This window comes from Berghia stephanieae, chromosome 3, assembly GCF_034508935.2.
Source record: "Berghia stephanieae isolate SIO BIC M18660-M18661 chromosome 3, UCSD_Bste_1.3, whole genome shotgun sequence".
NCBI lineage: Eukaryota > Metazoa > Mollusca > Gastropoda > Nudibranchia > Aeolidiidae > Berghia > Berghia stephanieae.
In genome coordinates this window covers 77,088,534-77,099,915 of record NC_088362.1, presented here as the reverse complement: position 1 = coordinate 77,099,915, position 11,382 = coordinate 77,088,534, and the positions used below count along the sequence as shown (strand labels likewise).

The window sequence follows — 11,382 nt, the reverse complement described above, 5'->3', positions numbered from 1 at the left end:
TAATATTAATAAAAATAATAATAAACACTTACTCAGACAAGTGATAACATAATCATATTCTCATCGGGCCATTTCTCTTGTGAACTCAAAATTAAAGATGTCATTGAGCAAGTTTACACCTGGGTACGATGACAGAAAGTGAGTAAAGAGCCTTTTTCATGGACTCAACTTGGCACTGCCCACAGCAGGACTCAAAACGGGGACCTAAAGGTCTTATGTGAGCGTGATACAACAATACCATAGAGCAGCACAATTGCTCTGCAATTATTGCATTTCTAATAGTAATGCACAGCATTATTTTTTTTTTTTTTGGGGGGGGGGGGGGGGGGGGTTAAGCTACTATATAAATATATTTGTTTGTTTAAACCTATCACAGTCCATATCTTCATATCTTCAGGTAAGCAAATGTTGACAGTGAGATGGCTATAATCTTTCCATGAAGCTCTTGCTGGCCCCCAACTCTTGGTGTTCATCCAAATACTGATTGAGGTCGTTGGAAGTTAAAGAACTGTTCATCAAGCGGTCAATCTCTTCCAATTCTAATTCTTTAGCCTTACGGAGAAAAAATAAATGAACGAACGAATTATCTAGAATCAATGAGAACAAAACTGTAAACATATTTGAATAATTATTGAAGGGTAACTTTATTTTGTGCGATCTGCTGACTCTGGATCATAGCTATCTTCAGTTTACTTACCACAGCTACGAGTCCTCCTGTCATTGAGCTTTCTTATCATTTCTTATTTCTGAATATTATTGTATAAGGGAGGCAAAGTGGCAGAGTGGTTAAGGCATTGCACTGTGATCCAGAAGGTCCCGGGTTCGAGCCCCGCTTCAGGCACTTTCATTTTTTTCCTTGGGCAAGATTCTTAACCCCAATTCGCTCACTTGGACAACATGGGTGATTCCTGTTGACATCAGACATCCTGGAATGCCTAGGCGACACTATATTATAATGACAATTAATATATATAGGGGACATTTGTCTCTAGGATCTATTCCAAGGGAAGACTGAAATAACCCAGACATCAGCTGCAGTAGAGCACTGCAAATTGAGCTAGGGCGAGGTGACTTGCTCAAGGCCCACAGCACAGCAGTGGGTGATCGAACTCTGTACCTTTTGGATACGAAGCAAAGACCGTACTGCTGAGCTCCGCTGCCCCTGACCATGATATACCCTTTGCATTTAACAGTGTTCAGAAAACAAAAGTTATGAAATACTGAATGACTAAATAGCAAGTAAAATGGCGTGTACCTTTAGAGTTCGATGTAACGAGTCCAGTTTCCTCAGTTTCTCCAAATCCTCCAATTCCTCCGGGGGACACTCCATATTTGCCACGGCTGTGCAGCGACTTTTCCTCTGGGCTGTTTTGTCCTTGCCATCAATGGTCAAGTCACTGGACTGGATGGATTGCAACATAGCGTTTAATGCCTCTGTGCTGGCCCCTACACTACCTGCGGAAAGGCCAATGTAGGAAGATTAAATAAAACACAATTTATTTGGCAGGAAATTGTTTTAATGACAACAACGACAATATAGCTACTACTACTACTGCTAGTACGACTACTACTACAGTCCACTCAGGATAATCGCAACACCCTGGGATCAGCGAACTTGTTGCGATTAACCGAAGTTGAGTTTCCTGTCCACTTTTGCAATATTTTACACAAATATGGTAAACTCAAAGCAGTTGTTGTAAGCATTGTTCTTAGTCTACCACAGACAGAGCAATTCGACTTAAATAAAAACCATATGGCAGCCCTATATAGATTTTGACAAGCAAAGATATCTTATTCAGATTTGATTAACTTTCACTCTTTTGTTCTTAACATTTTGAAAGAGTCAAAGAGAATAGCCGTGATGAGAGGCAATAAACTATCATCAAACTTGTTGGTCACAATTCACAGTTGTCAATCTCAAAACAAAGGATATCATCGCACAGTCTGTCCTTACAAGAATCATTTCCTACCTGTTGTGTAGACTATGCCCAGTTTCCTCGCCTCATATATAGTAGTTAGAGGTGACCGCACGAACCCATATTGCAAAGCCCTGCCCTCTTTTGTCTCTAACAGTATAGAGCGGTGCCACACTACTGTAGCATTAAACCCCGCCCACTCTTGATTCTTCAACCTGTCATGATTTCACCCATGGAAAAATTTAATCATGAGATTTTGTTTGATTAATTTTTTTAACTTGCCTCTTTTTGAGGTTGAAAATTTGTTGCGATTAACCAAAACTTGTTGCAATTAACCAGTGACATTTATATAGAATTAATTGTATTTCTTGGGAAATGTTGCGATTAACCGAAAGTTGTGATTATCCGAGTTGCGATTATCCGGAGTGGACTGTACTACTACTACTACTACTACTACTACTACTACTACTAAATAATAATAATAATAATAATAATAATAATAATAATAATAATAATAACAATAACAATAATAATAATAATAATAATAATAATAATATTAATAATAATAATAATAATAATAACAATAATAATAATAATAACAATAATAATAATAGTGCTGGTAAAACACAGGGTGCCAAGAAAGCAATGTGCGGTTCTTATTGGGGGAAAATGGAGCACTGTGAAGTGCATAGAGCATGTTTTAACCCTTGACAGGTGCTAGATAGAAATGCATATCTTGAGTAACCCACTACTTTGAATTACATCAGGTATAACTTTTCTTTGTTTAATACCTTTAGGGTATGCCAGGTGATGTCTCCTGATGACAGGTGAGTTTTGTGGGGAGGAGGCACTGCCCAAGGACGAAACACTGGTCAGGGATTGGACACTGCCTGAAATGGCACTGGCAATATCATCTCCTTCATCCTCACTCTCACTGAAGTCTTCACCTGTGGAAAACATAATAGGATGTAAATAATTTCTGCTTGATGGCATTTAACGAAAGGTCAATAAAGTAAATCTTTAAGTCAATATTCTTATAAAATCATTGACTGATTAATAAAACCATCACACTCAAAACATCTAATACAAAGATAAAACAATTTCAAATTGGCAAAAAAAATAATATCAAAACAAAACAAAACAAAACATGATAAAGAAAAAAGTGATCAATTTACAATGTTACACAACAGATACATTTTTTCAACGAATGGCTTCAATCATTTATTTGAAATATTTCTCTTTTCAGCATTTATCATATGGGAAATGAAATATTGGCACTTCAAATCATCTCATTGATTACATACCTAAAATATGGCATGAGAATAATTGATTAATTGATTAATTTTTAAATTTAATTTGATCGTATTAATTTTTATTTATTTATTTATTTATTTATTTATCTATTCATTTATTTGTTTGTTTCTGTAGTTATTTATCCATTTATTTATTTATCGTTTAAACTTTAAATTATCATGTGGATATTACTGTTTCCATTAATTTCATGATTCTGTAGACTGGTTTGTAAATGTTGACCAGTAAAATGCATGACATCTGAAACAATGTAAAATCATAATTTATCAGAGACTAATGTATGCTTTATTATCGTTGTTGCTTTCATGGTTATTTTTGTCATTAATATTTCATTGTAATTGTACTATGAACTTTGTACATTTATGATTCATTTGATCTTGACCAGTTTTCAATTACCAGTATTCTATGATTGAATTTTTCGATTGATACATTTTTCCTGACTTTCAAAGTTGTGTAAAACTGTCTGTAAATGATACAATACAAGCTATATGAGATTCTGTAATTATAAACTATTGTATAAGGCATTTAAAGGATAATTCCTATTAAGCCTTTAATAAGATAAGATAAGATAAGATAAGATAAGATAAGAATAAAGATTTCATTTTCTGCCTTTCCACAAATTCACCAAACTCACTATCTTCTATCATAATTCATTTAATCCTCAAGAGGACAATATTGGAACCGTTTTTCCATTTCATAAGTCATCTTTTAGCGTCCTTTTCTATGTGTACTAGAACACTTGCAGTATCCATCACTGCTTATGGCAATTACTAATTCACACATGAGTCAAGTGAAACAAGTAAGGACAAAATGACATTGAAACAAACCCTGAGAAATGGTTTTGTTCTTTGTTTGTGTGACGAGGTTGTACGGGGCTTGAACCACTTTTCGGTCATTTCAGCACCCAAAATGGAAATAAAATGCAGGCAACCAATTATATACTTACTCCTAGTGCTGAGTGATGCTTTGTCTTGTGTGTTGGTCCCATCTATAGTTGAACCACGGCCAGTTTTATAGCTGATTGCAGCTAGTCCCATCTTGTTCATCCATCTGAAAACAGATTAAATAGTTGTGGCCTTATTGTTTAAAAACACTATGCTCGAGTACGGTTTCCTTAAACTCATACAAATGTATCGATTTTTTTCTTCTTACTACTCTTTGTACACTGTTTCCTCAAACTGTTTTGCATGTCCCAGGGAGTTTGACGAAACAATGCTCGAGTGTATATTAAAAAATAATTCATAGAGTCAGAGTCTGTCAACTTTTTCTCCTTCATCTTTCTTCATCTAGCTACTTCTCCTTCTTCTTCTTCTTTGTCCTCTCCTCCTCCTCCTGCTTCTTCTAATAAACTAACCAACTCAGTCGGATTAAGTTTTACTGTCACTGACAGTTTATCCAAGAAATAAAAAATTATGGTACTCTTTAGATATTCTGATGTGCATGTTAAAAGGTCTCAATATGACTCAGAAGCTGATATCAATATCAGCAAGTAAATTATTCCATAAATGGAAAATATTTGGGAAAAATGAGTAAAGATGACAGTCAAAGTTAGTTGGAGAAGCTTGGTACCCCGAATGTCTAGTTCATATTTTACTTCGATGTATTAATTGGGATTCAATTCTATAAATTGAAGAAAAAAAAAATAAACAAGTTGCTAATGATATGAAGATAATGATAATAATGATGGTGTTGATGATGATGATGATGATGATGATGATGATGATGATGATGATGATGATGATGATGATGATGATGAACTGATATGATGATGATGATAAAAATAGAAAATCTATGAATTTGCTCTTTTTAATAACAGCATAAATTTAAAACAGTAACTTTACATTAAAATATGAAAGACAAATACTACCTGTGAAAAAATAACCAGAATAGTTGGAGCAATAAAAATCAGTACCAAAACTAAGATTGACATCTTCAACAAAACCCCAACAAAACAACATAGCGCCCATATTACTAAATATCGATGACGCATAGCAAATAAATATAGAAGAGGGGAAAAACTAAATGCATAGATTAGAAATCAAGACAATAAATACATTTCGGATGATTAATGATGAATCAAATGAGGTTTCAAAAGAAGATACTTGAATAGAAAACGACTCGACAGAGAATGAGATCAACCTGCATTGTAATGCAACATAGATCAAAGGAAATAAAAATTATACAGCAACTGACATAACATACGTGTATGGCTGGAGAGCTGTGACAAACTGATATGCTAATTAACTAAGGTGTGATTAGAATACAACAAACTTTTTAAAAAACGTTCATCATAGTAATGAAGATAGCTTATAAGTCTGTGTGTCATTTTGTCCTATAGCTGGGTGATTGACACTCTCTTGGAATCGAGGTCCATCACTATTTATGTCGCACAAAATGGTAAAAGAAGCTGTTCACATTAATACTTACTTTCCCATGTCATCCTGTCTTTCTGATGCAAAGTAAAAGCTTGTTCCAGGGTTGTGAATTTTGAAGGCACTGTAATAGGAAAGACAGGTACAAGAATGAAAAAAATGCTGAAAAGCAATAGGACAATCAAATCTCTGCATGATAAATCATGTAATATTCAAAGATGTGCTCATTTAACAAAGATGCTTGTTTAATCGTCATCTCATTTACTCCCAAAAGCCAAGGTTCTGGCTCTACTATCCATATATTTTATACTTCCAAGTTTGATTTCCACCCATATACTTACAGTCTTGAAAGAAAACATGTTATTATAGAACTAGAAAAGTAAGGACACTGCTTCCCGTCATAAACAAAGGATATGCCGATTTCATGTTTTTGAAAGATAGTTGAGTTGTTTTGATCATTTTTTTTTTATTCAAATGAAAATCAGCAATGACTATCAACTGAACACCACTAACATGATCCATTTCCATTGAGCTAGCTACGACAACGGTAGGAAAAAAATATGATTATGATGTGGAAATGGAATTCTATAGTCTAGATCTGATTAAAATTTCAATTTGAAAAGGAACTGCTGTTTTCCGCTCCTTCCTGTAATAAGCATGGAACAAAAGAAATAATACATGGCAACAAAAAAAACAAACCGATCACGTCATGAGAAACAAAGAGATATGATGATTTTCATATACAATTAATCATGCTGAAGTTTTCAACCAGGGATCAAAAATATGCTCCCCGGATTGGTGCAAACAATAACAACTTTTAAAAAATTCTCTTCTAGATTTGGTAATATACTTAATAAAATCCAGGCAGCTAAAGACTGCTCTCTTCTTTACTTGTAACTTTAATAAAATATTATTTCCAAAATCGTTGTGTAATAAGAAAAATCCACTGGTTCAGGAACAAAATAATTTCATGAAGCCATCAAAGAAAAATGTAAATGGTTTCAACAAATAAATTAGATACAGGATGCAAGGTTGGGGCAATCTATCAGTTTTCTGGCCTATTAACAACGGGGTTCTAATTAACTTTTAACCCAGTCAAATAATAATTTCTCTCATCATTCATCTGAAATAAAATCACAGATCTCACTGTTTTCATCAGGAGAACAATATTATTGACGCAACTCGGGCTTCAAAGAATGGATATGACTGTTACTGTTCAATTGGTGAAAACACATGGTCTGTGGTTCTATCAAGGTAAATAATCAGAAAAATTGTTATTTGATGATGTGAGAGTTAAATCAAACCCCATTGTTAGAGGGCTGAATACAAACTTAGTAATGAGAAAACACATATCACAACTAAGTAAAACGAAAAAGTTATGACACTGGTTGCAGTTTGTCATCTTAAGCTAAGGTGCACGTATCAAACAAAATTATATCCATTCATTCTACAAAATATAAATAATTAGATAAGCAAAGCATGAGTAAAATAAAACAGGGGAGGAAAAAGCACAACAAAAATGGTATGACTTTCAAATATGAATTAAAAACGCAACAAATTAAAAACGATAATAACAGTGTGCATTGTTTGAACGTTGTGCATCATTCTGAATAATGAGATTCTTTTCACTTTAGATCCCGTCGTCAAGGCATTCCATGAAGGAATATAGATAATCCATCAAACAAGATGTCTGATGTCAACAGGAATCACCCATGTTTTCCAAAGTGAGCAAATTGGGGGTTAATAATCTAGCCAAAGGAAAAAAACGAAAGTGCCTGAAGCAGGGCTCGAACCCGGGACCTTCCGGATCACAGTGCAATGCATTAACCACTTGGCCACTATAATAATAATAATAATAATAATAATAATAATAATAATAATAATAATAATAATAAAAAAATAATAATAATAATAATAATAAATTCTTCCTACCGATTCTAAACCAGACTCAGCAATCTAATTTATTCAGTGGTCAGGAATGCCTGGAGAAAAATCAACCTTAGGATTGTTTGTGTGTCAGTCAGATACAATAACAAAATTAACCTTTTGCCCTCCATATTTAAAAGACTGACAGAAAGAGAAATGTCATGTGTTGACTACAATAACTGTTATATTGAAAATATTTTGATGATTCTGACAACTGAACTTTGCCTTACATTCCTAACACGTAAAGCTAAAAAGGTCAAAAATATCAATAAAAGTCCAAAATAGTGAAAAGGAAAAATTCTTTTAAAATAAGCACAACACAATTTTCAAAAAGTCCCAAGATTCCATGAAAAGTCTTTTTTAAAATGCAAAATCACAACATTGAAACAAAAAACATGAACAAACGTTCAATTGAAACAAAATAAACCTCAAACAAAAACAACGCCCCCCCCCCCCCCCACCAAACCAAAAACAAAAACAACAAAAATATAAACATACAAAACCCTTAAAATACAAAGAAACAAAAAAACAAAACCAAAAAAAAAAAAAAATAAAAAAAAAAAAGCAAAAAAAAAAAAAAAGAAAAACCAATTTTTAAAAAACAAAAAAAAAAAGAATACATAAATAGACCGCGTATAAAGTTTTAAGTAATAATAAAATCACAACAAAAAACAAAAATTAAAAAAAAAATACTGACAACACCTTGACTTACCCATGCTCACTAATTCATCAGGAATAATATAAAAGAAAGAGAGGGTAGTTGCTTTATATGATAGCATTCATTCATTCATAAGTGAGAAAATAATACCTGTGTCAAGGATAACGAAAATACAGCACTTCAAATGTCACTGCAAAATCATCACACAACCACCAATGAGTAATAATAAGCATATATATTATATATTATATAATATCCAAGCCATACACAGTATTGTAGCAAAACAAAGTCAGGATATATTGTTGTGTTGTTATAAATGAAAGACTCGGGGGTATCAGAAGACCAGAATTTTTCTCATCAAGGCTTTCTTTCTTAAGAATATCTAAATATGATTCCTACTCTGGTAAATATTTTGTTTGAAGTTAAATTGTTCATTTTAACTTTAAAACATAAAAATAAATCTTTAAAATCCCACATTCTACACCATTTCCAATACATGTTATTTTAAATCTTAAATAATCAATAAACAGCTTAGTGCACAATATGAACTCACTTTATTATCATCCATTGATTTCATGTTATTAATCATTAGGAAAATCTAAAGGTATTATTTTTTTTACATAAATAATTATTTCAAGCTCTTTGTCCCAAATTGTGAAAATGTGCTCACTCGTCAAAGAATCATATGCCACAAGCTCCACACAATTCAAAAGCGGTCCAAAATGCACAGTTTTCATTCTCATAAATCTCTAACCTAATTTTCAATCTCCCACTGCATACTTAACGGACAAGAAATATATGAAAATGTAAGGGGGTGTACAACTGATATAATAGAATAATCGTATTGACATTCTGCGTGTGTTTCAAGGAATTTCTATACTCCATCTAGGTAATACAAGATATTATGATTATGCCTAAACGACTAGTTTTGGCTCTCGATCTGATACCGATTTTATGACAGTGTAATATTCTAAAAACTCGACTTCTTTAATGATGTATATGAAGCAATTTTTAACACCAACTTACAATTTCTTTGTCTTCAGACTTGGTGCGGGAGATACTTGGAAAGCTGGAAGGTGAATAACGCCCTCAGCTTTCACATCCTGGAAAAAAAACAGTGTAAATAATTACTGGCATGGAACTTTATTCATATTCCTTACTTCAATGAGTCGTTATGACAGTTACCACCCTTTTTGATTTTCTAAAATTAACTTTTTTTTAGGGGAGGGCCCCCTGTCTATCCGGCAATGGATGTAAATCTGGTCTAATTTAGATCAAATTTACAGATGATAGTAAGCAATCACAAAAACCTTGATATTAATTTTGTCTTCATGGGCCTGATGACTCTAAACTCTTTCACCACTGAGTCACAAAATGATTGAAAGGTGATTAAGACAGTTTCCTTAACAATGCATATGTATTAGAAAATAGGCTGTAGCACCCATGTAAATATTAAAACCCTTACACGTTACATATGGACATGTTCCTAATTGAATATGGACAGCAATAAAAGTAGATAGATGTATGTGAAATGTCTGTGTTGTGTCTTACATCATATTAGGCAACAATCATGTGGTAGAATGTGTGAAATATTGTTTACCTTATTTTTGCATAACAGGGGTGTAAAAAATAATTGACTTGATCACTTTGAAAGAGTCATAATTTAGATGTACGGTTATTGGTAAATGGAAATAAAAAAAAGTTTCATGGGTATAGTGATGCATATATTCTAAAATAATCAAGAATTAACAACAAGAAATTAACAATACACTCACAACAGTTCAAAATACTTTTTCTTCCATTTAACATGGATGGAGTAAAAATATCTCCTTCATCACCATCATCATTATCATTTAATCACTGTCATCACTGCCACCCAACAAGCTTATCATGATCGTTAGAACTAAATTCTTATTCACTTTCAACATTCATATCGTTACAAATTCATTCATCATTCAAATCATTATGAAATTCTTTTTTATTGTATCAAAAACATCTACAAATCAAATAAAAACTTGCTCAGCAGAGTGTTGCTTTGATCATGAACTGGCCATGCTGACATAGGAAATGAATTCTGACCTAATTAAGTTATTTGATATTGTTACGATATTCACGCACAGATCAATTTTTAAAAATATATAAATAATGGCTATTCTAGTTCAAAATTCCATTGTTATTTACCTTGATTTTGTTTTTCATAAACAGTTGTAAAAGAAATGAGACGAAAATTAAATACTTTTGATATTTCATAATGTCCCCTTTTTCATAGAAACAAGTTATAATGCCTTTGTCTGTTGTCGAAAAATTTGATAAAGAATTGGTTGTCATCAGTTGTTTAAGGAAGTCACTGAACTAGCCTTCATGAATTTCTTTAAACACTTCTTTCATTAAAAAATATATATATATATTTCTTTGCTTTATGTGGTCCTATTAATTTTCTCAGTATTAACCAGAGTGGTTTTAATCCAATTATTTTTTTTACAGAATCAACACATCTTTACAGGACTATAGTGAGCACAGTATTTTTAGTCATTGTTTAACCTCAATAAATTTTTTCATGATCATTCCTATACAATCAATAAAATAAAAACCCTCTACAAATTGTTTGCAGATCATTATTTTTTGCAGATTGCCACTAGGAAAAGCGACTTTTTAATATAGTTCCCCTTAATTCTTTACCTCTTTAGCTTTGTAGTAGAAAAAGTCATACATCTTCAGCACACACCAGCGTTTCACCCAGTTCTTAGACAATGTGCCCTGTCGCCGTTTGTACAGCCACCCCTCACAATCACCTTTCCCCAAGTCTTTACACGATACACGACGGTCTGGAAATGATTATGGGAATGGTTATTAATGTACAGAGGAAAGAATATGAAGGTATTGTATAGAAAGAACTCATTCATGCCAATTCAAAACTGTTACATTTTAGCGAGATCCATTTGTAATATTAAACTGATGATTAGACATCTCACAATATAAATAATGTGCATAGAAAAAAAGAAAGAAAAAGGAAAGAAAGTGGTATTCTACAAGTTTTTTCAGCTTATTGACTTTTGTGAAAGGCAAGGAATCTTGATCTTGGTCAATAATCAAACGGTTGGCAATGCATCACAATTCAAAAGTGCTTCAAAAGGACACTTTTTGTCCTCTGCTAAGGCAATATCCCATTAATATCTAGATATTACATTAAAGATATTAT

At 32.8% G+C, this 11,382-nt stretch overlaps 1 protein-coding gene across 1 annotated transcript in view; it reads right to left on the bottom strand.

Annotated features, from left to right (window-relative positions):
- Positions 1 to 297: 297 nt before the first annotated feature.
- LOC144968492 (connector enhancer of kinase suppressor of ras 2-like) overlaps positions 298 to 11,382 on the bottom strand; it is a 32,199-nt gene continuing 21,114 nt past the window's right edge. Inside the window, exons 17-23 of the mRNA XM_078906920.1 lie at positions 10,863 to 11,008; positions 9,210 to 9,286; positions 5,655 to 5,723; positions 4,174 to 4,277; positions 2,708 to 2,863; positions 1,256 to 1,455; positions 298 to 552 (exon numbers count right to left, since the gene is read on the bottom strand). Of these exons, the coding sequence (XP_078763046.1) occupies positions 424 to 552; positions 1,256 to 1,455; positions 2,708 to 2,863; positions 4,174 to 4,277; positions 5,655 to 5,723; positions 9,210 to 9,286; positions 10,863 to 11,008 (881 nt within the window). The 3' untranslated portion in view covers positions 298 to 423. The remainder of the gene's footprint in view (positions 553 to 1,255; positions 1,456 to 2,707; positions 2,864 to 4,173; positions 4,278 to 5,654; positions 5,724 to 9,209; positions 9,287 to 10,862; positions 11,009 to 11,382) is intronic.